General features: G+C 45.3%; 1 protein-coding gene across 2 annotated transcripts in view; it reads left to right on the top strand.

The window, feature by feature from the left end:
- Positions 1-24,322, top strand: part of dlec1 (DLEC1 cilia and flagella associated protein) — a 164,291-nt gene that overhangs the window by 49,360 nt on the left and 90,609 nt on the right. For both annotated transcript variants that reach the window (XM_045210427.1, XM_045210428.1), the window contains exons 8-11: positions 8,731-8,815; positions 10,158-10,245; positions 15,386-15,559; positions 17,490-17,626. In XM_045210427.1, the coding sequence (XP_045066362.1) occupies positions 8,731-8,815; positions 10,158-10,245; positions 15,386-15,559; positions 17,490-17,626 (484 nt within the window). The remainder of the gene's footprint in view (positions 1-8,730; positions 8,816-10,157; positions 10,246-15,385; positions 15,560-17,489; positions 17,627-24,322) is intronic.

A 24,322-nucleotide genomic window follows, 5' to 3' on the forward strand; every position in this document is an offset into this window, starting at 1 on the left:
CCATAAGCAAACAGGAAAACACTCATCCAGAGGCGGCGCTCCTAGTGGCTGGGGACTTTAATGCAGGGTAACTTAAATCATTTTTACCTAATTTCTACCAGCATGTTAAATGTGCAACCAGGGGGGAAAAAACTCTAAACCAGCTTTACTCCACACACAGAGATGCGTACAAAGCTCTCCCTCGCCCTCCATTTGGCAAATCTGACAATAATTATATTCTCCTGATTCCTGCTTACAAGCAAAAACTAAAGCAGGAAGCACCAGTGACTCGGTCAATAAAAAGTGGTCAGATGACGCAGATGCTAAGCTACAGGACTGTTTTGCTAGCACAGACTGGAACATGTTCCGGGATTCTTCCGATGGCATTGAGGAGTACACCACATCAGTCACTGGCTTCATCAATAAGTGCATCGATGACGTCGTCCCCACAGTGACTGTACGTACATATCCCAACCAGAAGCCATGGTTTACAGGCAACATCCGCACTGAGCTAAAGGGTAGAGCTGCCGCTTTCAAGGAGCGGGTCTCTATTTTTTATTTATTTTTTATTTCACCTTTATTTAACCAGGTAAACCAGTTGAGAACAAGTTCTCATTTACAACTGGGACCTGGCCAAGATAAAGCAAAGCAGTGCGATAAAAACAACAACACAGAGTTACATATGGGGTAAAACAAAACAAAGTCAAAAATACAACAGAAATACATATATATACAGTGTGTGTAAATGTAGCAAGTTATGGAGGTAAGGCAATAAATAGGATATAGTGCAAAATAATTACAATTAGTATTAACACTGGAATGATAGATGTGCAAGAGATGATGTGCAAATAGAGATACTGGGGTACAAATGAGCAAAATAAATAACAATATAGGGATGAGGTAGTTGGGCGGGCTAATTTCAGATGGGCTGTGTACAGGTGCAGTGATCGGTAAGGTGCTCTGACAACTGATGCTTAAAGTTAGTGAGGGAGATAAGTGTCTCCAGCTTCAGAGATTTTTGCAATTTGTTCCAGTCATTGGCAGCAGAGAACTGGAAGGAATTGCGGCCAAAGGAGGTGTTGGCTTTGGGGATGACCAGTGAGATATACCTGCTGGAGCGCAGACTACGGATGGGTGTTGCTATGGTGACCAATGAGCTAAGATAAGGCGGGGATTTGCCTAGCAGTGATTTATAGATGGCCTGGAGCCAGTGGGTTTGGCGACGAATGTGTAGTGAGGACCAGCCAACAAGAGCGTACAGGTCACAGTGGTGGGTATTATATGGGGCTTTGGAGACAAAACGGATGGCACTGTGATAGACTACATCCAATTTGCTGAGTAGAGTGTTGGAGGCTATTTTGTAAATGACATCGCCGAAGTCAAGGATCGGTAGGATAGTCAGTTTTACGAGGGCATGTTTGGCAGCATGAGTGAAGGAGGCTTTGTTGCGAAATAGGAAACCGATTCTAGATTTAACTTTGGATTGGAGATTCTTAATGTGAGTCTGGAAGGAGAGTTTACAGTCTAACCAGACACCTAGATATTTGTAGTTGTCCACATACTCTAGGTCAGACCCGTCGAGAGTAGTGATTCTAGTCGGGTGGGCGGGTGCAAGCAGCGTTCGGTTGAAGAGCATGTATTTAGTTTTACTAGTGTTTAAGAGCAGTTGGAAGCTACTGAAGGAGTGTTGTATGGCATTGAAGCTCGTTTGGAGGTTTGTTAACACAGTGTCCAATGAAGGGCCAGATGTATACAAAATGGTGTCGTCTGCGTAGAGGTGGATCTGACAGTCACCAGCAGCAAGAGCAACATCATTGATATACACCGAGAAAAGAGTCGGCCCAAGAATTGAACCCTGTGGCACCCCCATAGAGACTGCCATAGGTCCAGACAACAGGCCCTCCAATTTGACACATTGAACTCTATCTGAGAAGTAGTTGGTGAACCAGGCGAGGCAGTCATTTGAGAAACCAAGGCTATTTAGTCTGCCAATAAGAATGCGGTGGTTGACAGAGTTGAAAGCCTTGGCCAGGTCAATGAAAACACGGTCATCCCCCTTTGAAGAGGGGGATGACCGCGGCAGCTTTCCAATCTCTGGAGATCTCAGACGTTAAGAAAGAGAGGTTGAACAGGCTAGTAATAGGGGTTGCGACAATTTCGGCGGCTAGTTTTAGAAAGAAAGGGTCCAGATTGTCTAGCCCAGATGATTTGTAGGGGTCCAGATTTTGCAGCTCTTTCAGAACATCAGCTGTCTGGATTTGTGTGAAGGAGAAGCGGGGGGGGCATGGGCAAGTTGCAGCGGAGGGTGCAGAGCTGGTGGCCGGGGTAGTGGTAGCCAGGTGGAAAGCATGGCCAGCCGTAGCAAAATGCTTGTTGAAATTCTCGATTATTGTAGATTTATCGGTGGTGATAGTGTTTCCTAGCCTCAGTGCAGTGGGCAGCTGGGAGGAAGTGCTCTTATTTTCCATGGACTTTACAGTGTCCCAAAACTTTTTGGAGTTAGTGCTACAGGATGCAAAAAAAAAAAAAAAAAAGTTAGCCTTTGCTTTCCTAACTGCTTGTGTATATTGGTTCCTAACTTCCCTGAAAAGTTGCATATCGCGGGGCTATTTGATGCTAATGCAGTACGCCACAGGATGTTTTTGTGCTGGTCAAGGGCAGTCAAGTCTGAGGAGAAACAGGGGCTATATCTGTTCTTAGTTCTGTATTTTTGAATGGGGCATGTTTATTTAAGATTGAGAGGAAATTACTTTTAAAGAACAACCAGGCATCCTCTACTGACGGAATGAGATCTATATCCATCCAGGATACCTGGGCCAGGTCAATTAGGAAGGCCTGCTCGCTGAAGTGTTTTTGGGAGCGTTTGACAGTGATGAGGGGTGGTCGTTGACCGCGGACCCATTACGGACGCAGGCAATAAGGCAGTGATCGCTGAGATCCTGGTTGAAGACAGCGGAGGTGTATTTAGAGGGTAAGTTAGTCAGGATGATATCTATGAGGGTACCCATGTTTACGGATTTAGGGTTGTACCTGGTAGGTTCGTTGATAATTTGTGTGAGATTGAGGGCATCTAGTTTAGATTGTAGGATGGCCGGGGTGTTAAGCATATCCCAATTTAGGTCACCAAGCAGTACGAACTCTGAGGATAGATGGGGGGGCAATCAATTCACATATGGTGTCCAGGGCACAGCTGGGGGCTGAGGGGGTCTGTAGCAAGCGGCAACAGTGAGATTTATTTCTGGAAAGGTGGATTTTTAGAAGTAGAAGCTCAAACTGTTTGGGCACAGACCTGGATAGTATGATAGAGCTCTGCAGGGTATCTCTACAGTAGATTGCAACTCCACCCCCTTTGGCAGTTCTATCTAGACGGAAAATGTTATAGTTGGGGATGGAAATTTCAGAATTTTTGGTGGCCTTCCAAAGCCAGGATTCAGACACTGCTAGAACATCAGGGTTGGCGGAGTGTGCTAACGCAGTGAATAACTCAAACTTAGGAAGGAGGCTTCTGATATTTACGTGCAGAAAACCAATACTTTTACGGTTACAGAAGTCAACAAATGATAGCTCCTGGGGAGTAGGAGTGATACTGGGGGCTGCAGGGCCTGGGTTAGCCTCTACATCACCAGAGGAACAGAGGAGGACTAGAATAAGGATACGACTAAAGGCTTTAAGAACTGGTCTTCTAGTGCGTTGGGTACATAGAATAAAGGGGGCAGTTCTCCGGGCGTTGTAGAAAAGATTCAGGGCATTATGTACAGAAAAGGATATGGAAGGATATGAGTACAGTTCAGGTAACCCTAAGCGTTGGGTAACAATGAAAGAGATAGCGTCACTGGAGGCACCGATTGAGCCGGTCTCGGCGTGTATGGGGGTTGGAACAAAGGAACTATTTGAGGCAGTTTGAGAGGGACTAGGGGTTCTACAGTGAAATTGTATAATAAGAACTAACCCAAACAGCAATAGGCAAGGCATAATTGACATGGGAGAGAGGCATAAAGCAGTCACAGGTGTTATTAGAGAGAGCTAAGACAACAACTGGAAATAGCGATAACGTTTGGGCTAAGGCTAAACAGAATAAACAGGACAGGGTACCGTGTAAAGGAACAGTCCAGCAGGCATCAGCTGTGCAGCTGAGTGATCATAAGGACCAGTGAACAGCAATATGTGAGTCCGAGAGCAGTTCAAATTGGTGCTTCAGCACAGCTAGCAGGGAGCACAGTTGTAGTTTGCGTGTGCTAGCGGGCCGGGGCTGGCAGATGGATCTTCGTGGTCGTCGCAACGGGAAGCCTGTTGAAACCACATCAGACTATTTCGTCGGCAAACCAGTCGTGTTGGATCGGCGGGGCTCAGTGTCAACACTAGGAGGTCCCGTCCGGTTGACAGAGAGGTAGATAGCCGGGAGATGGGCCTGAGGCTAGCTCAAGGCTAACTGGTGCTTGCTATAGGGCAATGGTAATCAGCCAACAACAGGTTGCAGCTAGCTAGCTGGTTGCGATGATCCGGCGCTAGGGTCCAGTGATTCCGGCAGAAAGTCCAATAAGCTCTGGGTCGATAGCACGCTGTACAGACTGGCCGACGAATTGTCCAGGCTAGAGCTAGAGCTGGCTGGTGGATAGTGTAGGCCACGGACAATGGTGAAGACGCTAACGGTGACTAATATCAAGTAGCCATTCAGTTGCAGCTACACTAGTTTCAGCTTACGGTTCTTGATGAAAGTTATAAAGAAATAATAGAATCCTTTCCACGTTGGGTGAGGCGGGTTGCAGGAAAGTATATTTAGTTAAAGAATGAAAAGTAAAAATTGAGAAATATATACAAAATAGACAAAAAAACAAGAAACGGGATATTTACACAAGGACAATGAATAAAGCGACCGCACTGCTACGCCATCTTGGAGAAAGATCTAACCCGGAAGCTTGTAAGAAATCCTGCTATGCCCTCCGACGAACCGTCAAACAGACAAAGCGTCAATACAGGACTAAGATCGAATCGTACTACACCTGCTCTGACGCTCGTCGGATGTGGCAGGGCTTGCAAACTATTACAGACTACAAAGGGAAACACAGCTGCGAACTACCCAGTGACACGAGCCTACCAGACGAGCTAAATTACTTCTATGCTCGCTTCGAGGCAAGTAACACTGAAACATGCATGAGAGCATCAGTTGTTCCGGACGACTGTGTGATCACGCTCTCCGTAGCCAATGTGAGTAAGACCTTTAAACTGGTCAACATTCACAAGGCTGCAGGGCAAGATGGATTACCAGGACGTGTACTCCGAGCATGCGCTGACCAACTGGCAAGTGTCTTCACTGACGTTTTCAACCTCAATTACATTTTCAACCATTATCCCAGAAACCCTAGACCCACTCCAATTTACATACCGCCCCAACACATCCACAGATGATGCAATCTCTATTGCGCTCCACACTGCCCTTTCACACCTGGACAAAAGGAACACCTATGTGAGAATGCTATTCATTGACTACAGCTCAGCGTTCAACACCATAGTGCCCTCAAAGCTCATCACTAAGCTAAGGACCCTGGGACTAAACACCTCCCTCTGCAACTGGATCCTGGACTTCCAAGGTGGTAAGGGTAGGTAACAACACATCCGCCACGCTGATCCTCAACACGGGGGCCCCTCAGGGCTGCGTGCTCAGTCCCCTCCTGTACTCCCTGTTCACCCATGACTGCATGGCCAGGCACGACTCCAACACCATCATTAAGTTTGCCGATGACGCAACAGTGGTAGGCCTGATCACCGACAACGACAAGACAGCCTATAGGGAGGAGGTCAGAGACCTGGCCGTGTGGTGCCAGGACAACAACCTCTCCCTCAACGTGATCAAGACAAAGGAGATGATTGTGGACTACAGGAAAAAGAAGAGGACCGAGCACGCCCCCATTCTCATTGACGGGGCTGTAGTGGAGCAGGTTGAGAGCTTCAAGTTCCTTGGTGTCCACATCACCAACAAACTATCATGGTCCAAGCACACCAAGGCAGTCGTGAAGAGGACACGACAAAACCTATTCCCCCTAAGGAGACTGAAAATATTTGGCATGGGTCCTCAAAAGGTTCTACAGCTGCACCATCGAGAGCATCCTGACTGGTTGCATCACTGCCTGGTATGGCAACTGCTCGGCCTCCGACCGCAAGGCACTACAGAGGGTAGTGCGTACGGCCCAGTACATCACTGGGGCCAAGCTTCCTACCATCCAGGACCTCTATATCAGGCGGTGTCAGAGGAAGGCCCTAAAAATGGTCAAAGACTCCAGCCACCCTAGTCATAGACTGTTCTCTCTGCTACCGCACGGCAAGCGGTACCGGAACATTTGATTTGATTTGATTTGGGAGACTAGTCAGGATCGAGGGAAAGATGAATGGAGCAAAGTACAGAGAGATCCTTGATGAAAACCTGCTCATGTGCACACAGCCAAGACAACGCAGGAGTAGCTTCGGGACAAGTCTCTGAATGCCCTTGAGTGGCCCAGCCAGAGCCTGAACCCAATCGAACATCTCTGGAGAGACCTGAAAATAGCTGTGCAGCGACGCTCCCCATCCAACCTGACAGAGCTTGAGAGGATCTGCAGAGAAGAATGGGAGAAACTCCCCAAATACAGGTGTGCCAAGCTTGTAGAAGACTCAAGGCTGTAATTGCTGCCAAAGGTGCTTCAACAAAGTACTGAGTAAAGGGTCTGAATACTTATGTAAATGTGATATTTCCATTGTTTTATTTTTAATACATGTGCAAACATTTCTAAAAATATATTTTTGCTTTGTCATTATGGGGTATTGTGTGTAGATTGATGTAATCCATTTTAGAATAAGGCTGTAACGTAACAAAATGTGGAAAAAGTCAAGGGGTCTGAATACTTTCCGAAGGCACTGTACACGGTTATCAAAACCCACCAGACACCACTATGGGTTTCTTCACGGTACCCAAAAACTGATTTAATGCATCGCTCAGTTATGTATAGAGCCATGTCATCCTGGAATGCTCTGCCACCAGAGGATACTCAGTTATGTATAGAGCCATGTCATCCTGGAATGCTCTGCCACCAGAGGATACTCAGTTATGTATAGAGCCATGTCATCGTGGAATGCTCTGCCACCAGAGGTTACTCAGTTATGTATAGAGCCATGTCATCGTGGAATGCTCTGCCACCAGAGGATACTCAGTTATGTATAGAGCCATGTCATCGTGGAATGCTCTGCCACCAGAGGATACTCAGTTATGTATAGAGCCATGTCATCCTGGAATGCTCTGCCACCAGAGGATACTCAGTTATGTATAGAGCCATGTCATCATGGAATGCTCTGCCACCAGAGGATACTCAGTTATGTATAGAGCCATGTCATCCTGGAATGCTCTGCCACCAGAGGATACTCAGTTATGTATAGAGCCATGTCATCCTGGAATGCTCTGCCACCAGAGGATACTCAGTTATGTATAGAGCCATGTCATCCTGGAATGCTCTGCCACCAGAGGATACTCAGTTATGTATAGAGCCATGCCATCATGGAATGCTCTGCCACCAGAGGATACTCAGTTATGTATAGAGCCATGTCATCATGGAATGCTCTGCCACCAGAGGATACTCAGTTATGTATAGAGCCATGTCATCATGGAATGCTCTGCCACCAGAGGATACTCAGTTATGTATAGAGCCATGTCATCATGGAATGCTCTGCCACCAGAGGATACTCAGTTATGTATAGAGCCATGTCATCATGGAATGCTCTGCCACCAGAGGATACTCAGTTATGTATAGAGCCATGTCATCGTGGAATGCTCTGCCACCAGAGGATACTCAGTTATGTATAGAGCCATGTCATCCTGGAATGCTCTGCCACCAGAGGATACTCAGTTATGTATAGAGCCATGTCATCATGGAATGCTCTGCCACCAGAGGATACTCAGTTATGTATAGAGCCATGTCATCCTGGAATGCTCTGCCACCAGAGGATACTCAGTTATGTATAGAGCCATGTCATCATGGAATGCTCTGCCACCAGAGGATACTCAGTTATGTATAGAGCCATGTCATCATGGAATGCTCTGCCACCAGAGGTTACTCAGGCAAAAAGCTAGTTAAGCCTTAAAAAACAGATTTAAAAAAATATTGTATCACAGTGCCTCTCCTCTTTCTAAAGATATCATTCAACTGTTCTGTATATAATTATATGAATATGTATATACTGTAGGAATAGTGTGTAAATACAGTAGTAATTCTTTTTTGTCTCTTGGTGTCTTGACAATATTTATTTGTATTGTTATTTTTATGTAATATTATCTTGTTCTTGTCTATAACTGTTATGTACCCTGATGTATTTCATGTTTTGTTTTGGACCCGAGGAAGAGCAACAGCTAATGGGGATCTAATCAACTAATCCATAATACTTCAAGACTAGCAAGCACACACATTTTCTTTAGGAAATGTCAGTTTCTAGTTTCATTAGATTTTACTTCATACATTCCTAGAAGTCAGCTTCCTTACATGACTGGGTGTATTGCAGCAGCAGCACAGAGACAGAAGCTGGAAACTAAATGTTTCAATCCTAATGTGGTTAACTTAATCATTACCAGGAGTAGACATACAGTATATTCAGGACACACAAACCTGTCTGTTTTCTGTGTGTGTGTGTGTTTTTCATCAGTTGCCCATCCACCGATCTGTCTACCTATCACAGCACAGTAAATAATGCCCCATAATATAGCTGACCTGTCTTCATGTTGTTCCCCACCAGCTCCCCAGCTGAGCCCATCCCTGTGTTCCTGGCCAATCCACCTGCTGTGTTCTTCACTGACTACAGAGTAGGACAGGTCTATGAGGTACGTACTGACTACATTAGGACAGGTCTATGAGGTACGTACTGACTACATTAGGACAGGTCTATGAGGTACGTACTGACTACATTAGGACAGGTCTATGAGGTACGTACTGACTACATTAGGACAGGTCTATGAGGTACGTACTGACTACAGAGTAGGACAGGTCTATGAGGTACGTACTGACTACATTAGGACAGGTCTATGAGGTACGTACTGACTACATTAGGACAGGTCTATGAGGTACGTACTGACAACATTAGGACAGGTCTATGAGGTACGTACTGACTACATTAGGACATGTCTATGAGGTACGTACTGACTACATTAGGACAGGTCTATGAGGTACGTACTGACTACATTAGGACAGGTCTATGAGGTACGTACTGACTACATTAGGACAGGTCTATGAGGTACGTACTGACTACATTAGGACAGGTCTATGAGGTACGTACTGACTACATTAGGACAGGTCTATGAGGTACGTACTGACTACATTGGGACAGGTAAATGAGGTACGTACTGACTACATTAGGACAGGTTAATGAGGTACGTACTGACTACATTAGGACAGGTCTATGAGGTACGTACTGACTACATTAGGACAGGTCTATGAGGTACGTACTGACTACATTAGGACAGGTCTATGAGGTACGTACTGACTACATTAGGACAGGTCTATGAGGTACGTACTGACTACATTAGGACAGGTCTATGAGGTACGTACTGACTACATTGGGACAGGTAAATGAGGTACGTACTGACTACATTAGGACAGGTTAATGAGGTACGTACTGACTACATTAGGACAGGTAAATGAGGTACGTACTGATTACAGTGGGAAAGGTGTATGAGGTACAGTTGAAGTCAGAAGTTTACATACACTTAGGTTGGAGTCATTAAAACTTGTTTTTCAACCACTCCACACATTTCTTGTTAACAAACTATAGTTTTGGCAAGTCGGTTAGGACATGTACTTTGTGCGTGACACAAGTAATTTTTCCAACAATTGTTTACAGACAGATTATTTCACTTATAATTCACTGTATCACAATTCCAGTGGGTCAGAAGTTGTAGAAAATGTAGAAAATAGTAAAAATAAAGAAAAATCCTTGAATGAGTAGGTGTGTCCAAACCTTTGACTGGTTCTGTATATAGTCATAATGTTCCTGGACCGTTGTCTAGTTTCTCTTATCATTGAACTCATAAGACCTCCGATATTCTCTGGTTGTGTTGAACTACGACCCTGTGATTCTGGTTCACTAAGGCTTCAATTCAATCATCGCTGATAGTGGAATCCATTATTTGCAACGATTGACCTCTTCCTCTCCTCTTCCTCCTTCAGACTACAGTGGAGCTGAGGAACATGACTGCTACCAGCCGACATGTCCGGGTCATCCCCCCCACCACCCATCACTTCTCCCTGGGTCTCGGTCAGTACTCTACCCTTCCCTCTCTTAGTCCCCCCACCACTAACCCTAACCCTAACCCCACCACCCATCACTTCTCCCTGGGTCTCGATCAGTACTCTACCCTTCCCCTCTCTTAGTCCCCCCCACCACTAACCCTAACCCTAACCCCACCACCCATCACTTCTCCCTGGGTCTCGGTCAGTACTCTACCCTTCCCCTCTCTTAGTCCCCCCACCACTAACCCTAACCCTCCCCCACCACCCATCACTTCTCCCTGGGTCTCGATCAGTACTCTACCCTTCCCCTCTCTTAGTCCCCCTATCACTAACCCTAACCCTAACCCTAACCCTAACCCTAACCCTAACCACCACCCCCCTCCCTCTATATGTCGATATGTCTCTGGAATGTATCCAGTAGTTTATAGGGAGTTTCAGAACATTTGAATGGGTATGGAAAACATACATTTATGAATATAACTACTGTTCCCTGAAGGACCAATCATATTCACCTGAAGAAAAGTGAAGTCACGCCTAACAGGCCAATGATTGCTGAGCCCGCCCTCAGAAGCCCTCCTTCCTGGCTCGCATTCATTTCCTCAATTCAGTACCGCACTTCAGCATGGCCAAAATCCCCTGATGGTACGGGGCCAATATATGTTATACCTTGTTTCCTCCTTCAAGGAACAGTAGTTATATTCATAACTGTACGTTCCCTTTCAGTCGGTCACTCGGTATAACATACTATGGGGACATAGAATCGCAGTTATATTCATAACTGTACGTTCCCTTTCAGTCGGTCACTTGGTATAACATACTATGGGGACATAGAATCGCAGTTATATTCATAACTGTACGTTCCCTTTCAGTCGGTCACTCGGTATAACATACTATGGGGACATAGAATCGCGCCCCAAGCCCCACTGCAGCCCAAGCACACACAGGTTCCACCGGCTCCAAAAAGGGGAACAGAAGCCACCTTTTCCCCTAAACCTTTCCTGAGAAGCCTGAACTGTCAGAGCCCCATATTGGGAATCAGAACCTGCTGGAACTTGGCTATGACACGCTGCCAAAGTCCATAGACACCACGGTTGAAAGAAAAATACTTACTTTGCGAGCCTGAAATGTCAGAACTCGTACAAGGAACTGCAAGTCCAAAACAACGTGACTTGGTAAAGCGCGAGGTTCAAACAGGAATAATAATATAAATAATAATATGCCATTTAGCAGACGCTTTTATCCAAAGGGACTTACAGTCACGTGCGCATACCTTGTCATTACTAGAGCCATGCTCTACCAATTGAGCTACTGAGGACCATAAGGAATCTGTGGTAACCCAGCCACTTTATGCACCCCAAGGCAGCCCACTCCCGGACCCAGCCACTTTATGCACCCCAAGGCAGCCCACTCCCGGACCCAGCCACTTTATGCACCCCAAGGCAGCCCACTCCCGGACCCAGCCACTTTATGCACCCCAAGGCAGCCCACTCCCGGACCCAGCCACTTTATGCACCCCAAGGCAGCCCACTCCCGGACCCAGCCACTTTATGCACCCCAAGGCAGCCCACTCCCGGACCCAGCCACTTTATGCACCCCAAGGCAGCCCACTCTCGGACCCAGCCACTTTATGCACCCCAAGGCAGCCCACTCCCGGACCCAGCCACTTTATGCACCCCAAGGCAGCCCACTCCCGGACCCAGCCACTTTATGCACCCCAAGGCAGCCCACTCCCGGACCCAGCCATAAGAACACTATGAGCCACAGTTAGCAGTTACATCCAAGCGATAAACCTTTTAAAGGTACAATACATAGCTTGCTAGTTATAGACACCGTGTGTTAGCTACTTGCTAGTTAGCTAGCTAGCACACGGTGTCGCCCCCGCCTCCTGCCTGCTGTGTACTGCAGAAAACACTGTCTATCGGTGTCGCCCCCACCTACCTCCTACTCTGGGAGGCTAGTTAGCTAGCTAGGGTTAGGGTTAGCTACTCTGGGAGGCTAGTTAGCTAGCTAGGGTTAGGGTTAGCTACTCTGGGAGGCTAGTTAGCTAGCTAGGGTTAGGGTTAGCTACTCTGGGAGGCTAGTTAGCTAGCTAGGGTTAGGGTTAGCTACTCTGGGAGGCTAGTTAGCTAGCTAGGGTGAGGGTTAGGACGAAGGACACTACTGGTGTGTACCAGCTATAGCTAGCTACCGTTGTCACCTCTTCTTCTTCTGTGGGGTTTATCGGTTGGCATCCAATGTTTTGGTGCATTACTGCCACCTAATGTACTGGAGCGACCCCGCCTCCCACCTAATGTACTGGAGCGACCCCACCTCCCACCTAATGTACTGGAGCGACCCCGCCTCCCACCTGTGTACTGGAGCGACCCCGCCTCCCACCTAATGTACTGGAGCGACCCCGCCTCCCACCTGTGTACTGGAGCGACCCCGCCTCCCACCTAATGTACTGGAGCGACCCCGCCTCCCACCTAATGTACTGGAGTGACCCCGCCTCCCACCTGTGTAATGGACCAATAGAAGTATAAAGAGAGGTTCCTGCAGATGCACCCAACGGTAAGATGATATAGGGAGCAGCTCTAAACTGGCGCCGACGAAGATGGCGGCCTCGCGACTAGCTCTTAGGAAACTTTGCAGTATTTTTATGTATTATTTTTTACATTATTAGCTCAGAAAGTGTTTTGCATCATTACATACAGCCGGGAAAAACTATTGGATATCAGGATATCCTCGAGGAGAGGCACTCGGAGCAGCCTGCTGGTCCGACTTAGGAGGCGCGCACACCACCCACCGCTTCCAAGTATTCTACTCGCTAATGTTCAATCTTTGGTTAACAAAGTCGACGAACTACGGGCAAGGATTTCTTTCCAGAGAGACATCAAGGCCTGTAACATCCTCTGTTTCACTGAAACATGGCTCTCTGGGGATATTCTGTCGAAATCGGTCCAGCCAGATGGGTTCTCAGTTCATCGCGCAGACAGGAATAAATATCTCTCCGGGAAGCAGAAGGGCGGAGGTGTGTGTTTCATGATTAACGACTCGTGGTGTAATTGTAGTAACATACAGGAACTCGAGTCCTTCTGTTCACCCGACGTAGAATATCTCACAATCAAGCTGCTCTCCCAAGATAATGTTATTCGGTTATAGTCACGGCCGTGTATATCCCCCCTCAAGCCGACGGCCCTCAAAGAACTTCACTGGACTTTATGCAAACTGGAAACCACATATCCTGAGGCTGCATTTATTGTAGCCGGGGATTTTAACAAAGCAAATTTGAGGACTAGGCTGCCGAAGTTCTATCAACATATCGACTGTTGTACTCGCGCTGCTAAAATCCTCGACCATTGCTATTCAAACTTCCGGGATGGTTATAAGGCCCTCCCCCGCCCTCCTTTCGGCAAATCTGACCACGACTCCATTTTGCCTCTCCCTTCCTATAGGCAGAATCTCAAACAGGAAGTAACTGTGCTAAGGACTATTCAACGCTGGTTTGACAAATCGGAATCCACGCTTCAAGATTGTTTTGATCACGCGGACTGGGATATGTTCCGGGTAGCTTCCAAAAATAATTTAGACATATACAGTTGAAGTCGGAAGTTTACATACACTTAGGTTGGAGTCATTAGAACTAGTTTTTCAACCACTCCACACATTTCTTGTTAACAAACTATAGTTTTGGCAAGTCGGTTAGGACATCTACTTTGTGCATGACACAATACATTTTTCCAACAATTGTTTACAGACAGATTATTTCACTTATAATTCACTATATCACAATTCCAGTGGGTCAGAAGTTTACATACACTAAGTTGACTGTGCCTTTAAACAGCTTGGAAAATTCCAGAAAATGATGTCATGGCTTTAGAAGCTTCTGATAGGCTAATTGACATCATTTGAGTCAATTGGAGGTGTACCTGTGGATGTATTTCAAGAACTACCTTCAAACTCAGTGCCTCTTTGCTTGACATCATGGGGAAATCAAAAGAAATCAGCCAAGACCTCAGATAAATAAATTGTAGACCTCCACAAGTCTGGTTCATCCTTGGGAGCAATTTCCAAACGCCTGAAGGTACCACGTTCATCTGTACAAACAATAGTACGCAAGTATAAACACCACGCAGCCGTCATACCGCTCAGGAAGGAGACGCGTTCTGTCTCCTAGAGATGAACGTACTTTGGTGCGAAATGTGCAAATCAATCCCAGAACAACAGCAAAGGACCTTGTGAAGATGCTGGAGGAAACAGGTACAAAAGTATCTATATCTCAAGTAAAACAAGTCCTATATCGACATAACTTTAAGGCTGCTCAGCAAGGAAGAAGCCACTGCTCCAAAACTAAAAAGACCAGACTACGGTTTGCAACTGCACATGGGGACAAAGATCGTACTTTTTGGAGAAATGTCCTCTGGTCTATGAAACAAAAATAGAACTGTTTGGCCATAATGACCATCGTTATGTTTGGAGGAAAAAGGGGGATGCTTGCAAGCCGAAGAACACCATCCCAACCGTGAAGCACGGGGGTGGCAGCATCATGCTGTGGGGGTGCTTTGCTGCAGGAGGGACTGGTGCACTTCACAAAATAGATGGCATCATGAGGAAGGAAAATTATGTGGATATATTGAAGCAACATCTCAAGACATCAGTCAGGAAGTTAAAGCTTGGTCGCAAATGGGTCTTCCAAATGGACAATGACCCCAAGCATACTTCCAAAGTTGTGGCAAAATGGCTCTGGAGAGCCCTGCAGTTGCGGGCGGTGCAGTTGCTGTACCAGGCGGTGATACAGCCCGACAGGATGCTCTCAATTGTGCATCTGTAAAAGTTTGTGAGGATTTTAGGTGCCAAGCCACATTTCTTCAGCCTCCTGAGGTTGAAGAGGCACTTTTGCGCCTTCTTCACCACACTGCCTATGTGGGTGGACCATTTCAGATCGTCAGTGATGTGTACGCCGAGGAACTTGAAGCTTTTCACCTTCTCCACTGCAGTCCCGTCGATGTGGATAGGGGGGTGCACCCTCTGCTGTTTCCTGAAGTCCGCGATCTGCTCCTTGATTTAGTTGGCGTTGAGGGAGAGGTTATTTTCCTGGCCCACACTACCACAGCTGTATAATGTCTGTTTGAGAGGTCAAACGTAGTGCGCTTTAAAGGTAATAGGATGTGTTGTTGTGTCTCCAGGCAGGTTTCCAGGCGAGGGGGGTATGGTAGCCCCTGGGATGTCCTGCCAGTACACAGTACGGTTTGCTCCAGACTCCCTGGCTGACTACCAAGACTTCCTGGTTGTAGAAACTCAGGCCCAGTACCCACTGCTGGTTCCCATCGAAGCCCGCAGACCGCCTCCCATACTGACACGTGAGTGGTCCACACTAACTGACCCCCTCCTATACAGACACCTGAGTGGTCCTGACCCCCTCCCATACTGACAGGTGAATGGTCCTGACCCCCTCCCATACTGACAGGTGAGTGGTCCTGACCCTCTCCCATACTGACAGGTGAGTGGTCCTGACCCTCTCCCATACTGACAGGTGAGTGGTCCTGACCCTCTCCCATACTGACAGGTGAGTGGTCCTGACCCCCTCCCATACTGACAGGTGAGTGGTCCAGACCCCCTCCCATACTGACAGGTGAGTGGTCCTGACCCTCTCCCATACTGACAGGTGAGTGGTCCTGACCCTCTCCCATACTGACAGGTGAGTGGTCCTGACCCCCCTCCCATACTGACAGGTGAGTGGTCCAGACCCCCTCCCATACTGACAGGTGAGTGGTCCTGACCCCCCTCCCATACTGACAGGTGAGTGGTCCTGACCCCTCCCATACTGACAGGTGAGTGGTCCTGACCCCCTCCCATACTGACAGGTGAGTGGTCCTGACCCCCCTCCCATACTGACAGGTGAGTGGTCCTGACCCCCTCCCATACTGACAGGTGAGTGGTCCAGACCCCCTCCCATACTGACAGGTGAGTGGTCCTGACCCTCTCCCATACTGACAGGTGAGTGGTCCTGACCCTCTCCCATACTGACATGTGAGTGGTCCACACTAACTGACCCCCTCCCATACTGACAGGTGAGTGGTCCTGACCCCCTCCCATACTGACAGGTGAGTGGTCCAGACCCCCTCCCATACTGACAGGTGAGTGGTCCTGACCCCCTCCCATACTGACAGGTGAGTGGTCCTGACCCCCTCCCATACTGACAGGTGAGTGGTCCTGACCCCCTCCCATACTGACAGGTGAGTGGTCCAGACCCCCTCCCATACTGACAGGTGAGTGGTCCTGACCCTCTCCCATACTGACAGGTGAGTGGTCCTGACCCCCTCCCATACTGACAGGTGAGTGGTCCTGACCCTCTCCCATACTGACAGGTGAGTGGTCCTGACCCCCTCCCATACTGACAGGTGAGTGGTCCAGACCCCCTCCCATACTGACAGGTGAGTGGTCCTGACCCCCTCCCATACTGACAGGTGAGTGGTCCAGACCCTCTCCCATACTGACAGGTGAGTGGTCCTGACCCCTCCCATACTGACAGGTGAGTGGTCCTGACCCCTCCCATACTGACAGGTGAGTGGTCCTGACCCTCTCCCATACTGACAGGTGAGTGGTCCTGACCCTCTCCCATACTGACAGGTGAGTGGTCCAGACCCTCTCCCATACTGACAGGTGAGTGGTCCAGACCCCCTCCCATACTGACAGGTGAGTGGTCCTGACCCTCTCCCATACTGACAGGTGAGTGGTCCTGACCCCCTCCCATACTGACAGGTGAGTGGTCCTGACCCCCTCCCATACTGACAGGTGAGTGGTCCTGACCCCCTCCCATACTGACAGGTGAGTGGTCCTGACCCCCTCCCATACTGACAGGTGAGTGGTCCTGACCCCCTCCCATACTGACAGGTGAGTGGTCCAGACCCCCTCCCATACTGACAGGTGAGTGGTCCTGACCCCCTCCCATACTGACAGGTGAGTGGTTCATACTCCCTAACTAACCATGATGCAATGATGTTATGATGATTGGTTGCTCCATATAACGTAGCCTATTGCAGTATACCTCCAACCAAACTGTTGCCCTTGAGTGTTGCCTAAACAAAATTGAAAACAGAATGAAAAATGTACTTAGTTAGTGATCAGTGGTCCCGTGTAGCTCAGTTGGTAGAGCATGGCGTTTGCTCACTAACTGTAAGTCGCTAAATGACTAAAATGTCAAATGTAAATCAGTGCACCATTATGTTCATTCTACCACACACCCTTATGCATACTGACTTGGTTTGTCCCTCTGTGTTGTCTTCCTAGTGCCCAGTGTTCTGGACTGTGGCTACTGTCTGGTAGGAGGGGTGAGGTTCGTAGAGTTCCTGTGTCGTAATGAGGGCCTCAGCGCTGGAACCTTCTGTATCCTCCCCCGGAGACAGTGGCCCGCCTCCAACATCAGGGTAAATCACATCACCTCCGGGTCAGGGTCTTAGGGTCAGAGGTCAGAGGTTAAAGGTTAGAGGGTAAATAAAATCACCTCCATCTGTCTGATCAACAGGGTTATATGATGTCTGTAGGACAGGGTTATATTATGTCTGTAGGACAGGGTTATATGATGTCTGATCAACAGGGTTATATGATGTCTGTATGACAGGGTTATATGATGTCTGTAGGACAGGGTTATATGATGTCTGATCAACAGGGTTATATTATGTCTGTAGGACAGGGTTATATGATGTCTGTAGGACAGGGTTATATGATGTCTGTAGGACAGGGTTATATGATGTCTGTAGGACAGGGTTATATGATGTCTGATCAACAGGGTTATATGATGTCTGTAGGACAGGGTTATATGATGTCTGATCAACAGGGTTATATGATGTCTGTAGGACAGGGTTATATGATGTCTGATCAACAGGGTTATATGATGTCTGTAGGACAGGGTTATATGATGTCTGTAGGACAGGGTTATATTATGTCTGTAGGACAGGGTTATATGATGTCTGTAGGACAGGGTTATATTATGTCTGTAGGACAGGGTTATATGATGTCTGATCAACAGGGTTATATGATGTCTGTAGGACAGGGTTATATGATGTCTGTAGGACAGGGTTATATGATGTCTGTATGACAGGGTTATATGATGTCTGTAGGACAGGGTTATATGATGTCTGTAGGACAGGGTTATATGATGTCTGTAGGACAGGGTTATATTATGTCTGTAGGACAGGGTTATATGATGTCTGTAGGACAGGGTTATATGATGTCTGATCAACAGGGTTATATGATGTCTGATCAACAGGGTTATATGATGTCTTTATGACAGGGTTATATGATGTCTGATCAACAGGGTTATATGATGTCTGATCAACAGGGTTATATGATGTCTGTAGGACAGGGTTATATGATGTCTGTATGACAGGGTTATATTATGTCTGTAGGACAGGGTTATATGATGTCTGTAGGACAGGGTTATATGATGTCTGTAGGACAGGGTTTTATGATGTCTGTAGGACAGGGTTATATGATGTCTGTAGGACAGGGTTATATGATGTCTGTAGGACAGGGTTATATTATGTCTTTATGACAGGGTTATATGATGTCTGATCAACAGGGTTATTTTATGTCTGTAGGACAGGGTTATATGATGTCTTTATGACAGGGTTATATGATGTCTGATCAACAAGGTTATATGATGTCTGTAGGACAGGGTTATATTATGTCTGTAGGACAGGGTTATATGATGTCTGTAGGACAGGGTTATATGATGTCTGTAGGACAGGGTTATATTATGTCTGTAAGACAGGGTTATATGATGTCTGTAGGACAGGGTTATATGATGTCTGTAGGACAGGGTTATATGATGTCTGATCAACAGGGTTATATGATGTCTGTATGACAGGGTTATATGATGTCTGATCAACAGGGTTATATGATGTCTGTAGGACAGGGTTATATGATGTCTGATCAACAGGGTTATATGATGTCTGTAGGACAGGGTTATATGATGTCTGATCAACAGGGTTATATGATGTCTGTATGACAGGGTTATATGATGTCTGTAAGACAGGGTTATATGATGTCTGATCAACAGGGTTATATGATGTCTGTATGACAGGGTTATATGATGTCTGTAGGACAGGGTTATATGATGTCTGATCAACAGGGTTATATGATGTCTGTATGACAGGGTTATATGATGTCTGTATGACAGGGTTATATGATGTCTGTAGGGACAGGGTTATACGATGTCTGTAGGACAGGGTTATATGATGTCTGTAGGACAGGGTTATATGATGTCTGTAGGACAGGGTTATATGATGTCTGTAGGACAGGGTTATATGATGTCTGTAGGACAGGGTTATATTATGTCTTTATGACAGGGTTATATGATGTCTGATCAACAGGGTTATATGATGTCTGATCAACAGGGTTATATGATGTCTGTAGGACAGGGTTATATTATGTCTGTAGGACAGGGTTATATGATGTCTGTAGGACAGGGTTATATTATGTCTGTAGGACAGGGTTATATTATGTCTGTAGGACAGGGTTATATGATGTCTGTAGGACAGGGTTATATGATGTCTGATCAACAGGGTTATGTGATGTCTGTATGACAGGGTTATATGATGTCTGATCAACAGGGTTATATGATGTCTGTAGGACAGGGTTATATGATGTCTGTAGGACAGGGTTATATGATGTCTGTAGGACAGGGTTATATGATGTCTGTAGGACAGGGTTATATGATGTCTGATCAACAGGGTTATATGATGTCTGTATGACAGGGTTATATGATGTCTGTATGACAGGGTTATATGATGTCTGATCAACAGGGTTATATGATGTCTGTATGACAGGGTTATATGATGTCTGTAGGACAGGGGTTATATGATGTCTGATCAACAGGGTTATATGATGTCTGTATGACAGGGTTATATGATGTCTGTATGACGGGTTATATGATGTCTGTAGGACAGGGTTATATGATGTCTGTAGGACAGGGTTATATGATGTCTGTAGGACAGGGTTATATGATGTCTGTAGGACAGGGTTATATGATGTCTGTAGGACAGGGTTATATGATGTCTGTAGGACAGGGTTATATTATGTCTTTATGACAGGGTTATATGATGTCTGATCAACAGGGTTATATGATGTCTGATCAACAGGGTTATATGATGTCTGTAGGACAGGGTTATATGATGTCTGTATGACAGGGTTATATGATGTCTTTATGACAGGGTTATGTGATGTCTGTAGGACAGGGTTATATGATGTCTATAGGACAGGGTTATATGATGTCTGTAGGACAGGGTTATATGATGTCTGTAGGACAGGGTTATATGATGTCTGTAGGACAGGGTTATATGATGTCTGTATGACAGGGTTATATGATGTCTGTAGGACAGGGTTATATGATGTCTGATCAACAGGGTTATATGATGTCTGTAGGACAGGGTTATATGATGTCTGTATGACATGGTTATATGATGTCTGTAGGACAGGGTTATATGATGTCTGATCAACAGGGTTATATGATGTCTGTATGACAGGGTTATATGATGTCTGTAGGACAGGGTTATATGATGTCTATAGGACAGGGTTATATGATGTCTGTAGGACAGGGTTATATGATGTCTGATCAACAGGGTTATATGATGTCTGTATGACAGGGTTATATGATGTCTGTATGACATGGTTATATGATGTCTGATCAACAGGGTTATATGATGTCTGTAATGACAGGGTTATATGATGTCTGATCAACAGGGTTATATGATGTCTGTATGACATGGTTATATGATGTCTGATCAACAGGGTTATATGATGTCTGTATGACATGGTTATATGATGTCTGATCAACAGGGTTATATGATGTCTGTATGACATGGTTATATGATGTCTGATCAACAGGGTTATATGATGTCTGTATGACAGGGTTATATGATGTCTGTAGGACAGGGTTATATGATGTCTGTAGGACAGGGTTATATGATGTCTGTAGGACAGGGTTATATGATGTCTGTAGGACAGGGTTATATGATGTCTGTAGGACAGGGTTATATTATGTCTTTATGACTGGGTTATATGATGTCTTTATGACTGGGTTATATGATGTCTGTAGGACAGGGTTATATTATGTCTGTAGGACAGGGTTATATGATGTCTGTAGGACAGGGTTATATTATGTCTGTAGGACAGGGTTATATTATGTCTGTAGGACAGGGTTATATGATGTCTGTAGGACAGGGTTATATGATGTCTGTAGGACAGGGTTATATGATGTCTGATCAACAGGGTTATATGATGTCTGTATGACAGGGTTATATGATGTCTGATCAACAGGGTTATATGATGTCTGTATGACAGGGTTATATGATGTCTGTATGACAGGGTTATATGATGTCTGTATGACAGGGTTATATGATGTCTGATCAACAGGGTTATATGATGTCTGTATGACAGGGTTATATGATGTCTGTAGGACAGGGTTATATGATGTCTGATCAACAGGGTTATATGATGTCTGTATGACAGGGTTATATGATGTCTGTATGACAGGGTTATATGATGTCTGTAGGACAGGGTTATATGATGTCTGTAGGACAGGGTTATATGATGTCTGTAGGACAGGGTTATATGATGTCTGTAGGACAGGGTTATATTATGTCTTCATGACAGGGTTATATGATGTCTGATCAACAGGGTTATATGATGTCTGATCAACAGGGTTATATGATGTCTGTAGGACAGGGTTATATGATGTCTGTAGGACAGGGTTATATGATGTCTTTATGACAGGGTTATGTGATGTCTGTAGGACAGGGTTATATGATGTCTATAGGACAGGGTTATATGATGTCTGTAGGACAGGGTTATATGATGTCTGTAGGACAGGGTTATATGATGTCTGTATGACAGGGTTATATGATGTCTGTATGACAGGGTTATATGATGTCTGTAGGACAGGGTTATATGATGTCTGATCAACAGGGTTATATGATGTCTGTAGGACAGGGTTATATGATGTCTGTATGACATGGTTATATGATGTCTGTAGGACAGGGTTATATGATGTCTGATCAACAGGGTTATATGATGTCTGTATGACAGGGTTATATGATGTCTGTAGGACAGGGTTATATGATGTCTATAGGACAGGGTTATATGATGTCTGTAGGACAGGGTTATATGATGTCTGATCAACAGGGTTATATGATGTCTGTATGACAGGGTTATATGATGTCTGTATGACATGGTTATATGATGTCTGATCAACAGGGTTATATGATGTCTGTATGACAGGGTTATATGATGTCTGATCAACAGGGTTATATGATGTCTGTATGACATGGTTATATGATGTCTGATCAACAGGGTTATATGATGTCTGTATGACATGGTTATATGATGTCTGATCAACAGGGTTATATGATGTCTGTATGACATGGTTATATGATGTCTGATCAACAGGGTTATATGATGTCTGTATGACAGGGTTATATGATGTCTGTAGGACAGGGTTATATGATGTCTGTAGGACAGGGTTATATGATGTCTGTAGGACAGGGTTATATGATGTCTGTAGGACAGGGTTATATGATGTCTGTAGGACAGGGTTATATTATGTCTTTATGACTGGGTTATATGATGTCTTTATGACTGGGTTATATGATGTCTGTAGGACAGGGTTATATGATGTCTGATCAACAGGGTTATATGATGTCTGATCAACAGGGTTATATGATGTCTGTAGGACAGGGTTATATGATGTCTGTAGGACAGGGTTATATGATGTCTGTAGTACAGGGTTATATTATGTCTTTATGACAGGGTTATATGATGTCTGATCAACAGGGTTATATGATGTCTGTAGGACAGGGTTATAGTATGTCTGTAGGACAGGGTTATATGATGTCTGATCAACAGGGTTATATGATGTCTGATCAACAGGGTTATATGATGTCTGATCAACAGGGTTATATGATGTCTGTAGGACAGGGTTATATGATGTCTGTAGGACAGGGTTATATGATGTCTGATCAACAGGGTTATATGATGTCTGATCAACAGGGTTATATGATGTCTGATCAACAGGGTTATATGATGTCTGATCAACAGGGTTATATGATGTCTGTAGGACAGGGTTATATGATGTCTGTAGGACAGGGTTATATGATGTCTGTAGGACAGGGTTATATGATGTCTGTAGGACAGGGTTATATTATGTCTGTAGGACAGGGTTATATGATGTCTGTAGGACAGGGTTATATGATGCCTTTATGACTGGGTTATATGATGTCTTTATGACTGGGTTATATGATGTCTTTATGACTGTGTTATATGATGTCTGTAGGACAGGGTTATATTATGTCTGTAGGACAGGGTTATATGATGTCTGTAGGACAGGGTTATATGATGTCTGTAGGACAGGGTTATATGATGTCTGATCAACAGGGTTATATGATGTCTTTATGACTGGGTTATATGATGTCTTTATGACTGGGTTATATGATGTCTTTATGACTGGGTTATATGATGTCTGTAGGACAGGGTTATATTATGTCTGTAGGACAGGGTTATATGATGTCTGTAGGACAGGGTTATATGATGTCTGTAGGACAGGGTTATATGATGTCTGATCAACAGGGTTATATGATGTCTGTAGGACAGGGTTATATGATGTCTTTATGACTGGGTTATATGATGTCTGTAGGACAGGGTTATATGATGTCTGATCAACAGGGTTATATGATATCTGTAGGACAGGGTTATATGATGTCTGATCAACAGGGTTATATGATGTCTGTAGGACAGGGTTATATGATGTCTGTAGGACAGGGTTATATGATGTCTGATCAACAGGGTTATATGATGTCTGTAGGACAGGGTTATATGATGTCTGATCAACAGGGTTATATGATGTCTGATCAACAGGGTTATATGATGTCTTTATGACTGGGTTATATGATGTCTTTATGACTGGGTTATATGATGTCTGATCAACAGGGTTATATGATGTCTGATCAACAGGGTTATATGATGTCTTTATGACTGGGTTATATGATGTCTTTATGACTGGGTTATATGATGTCTTTATGACTGGGTTATATGATGTCTGATCAACAGGGTTATATGATGTCTGATCA

Source organism: Coregonus clupeaformis, chromosome 34 (assembly GCF_020615455.1).
Source record: "Coregonus clupeaformis isolate EN_2021a chromosome 34, ASM2061545v1, whole genome shotgun sequence".
In the NCBI taxonomy this organism is placed as follows: Eukaryota; Metazoa; Chordata; class Actinopteri; order Salmoniformes; family Salmonidae; genus Coregonus; species Coregonus clupeaformis.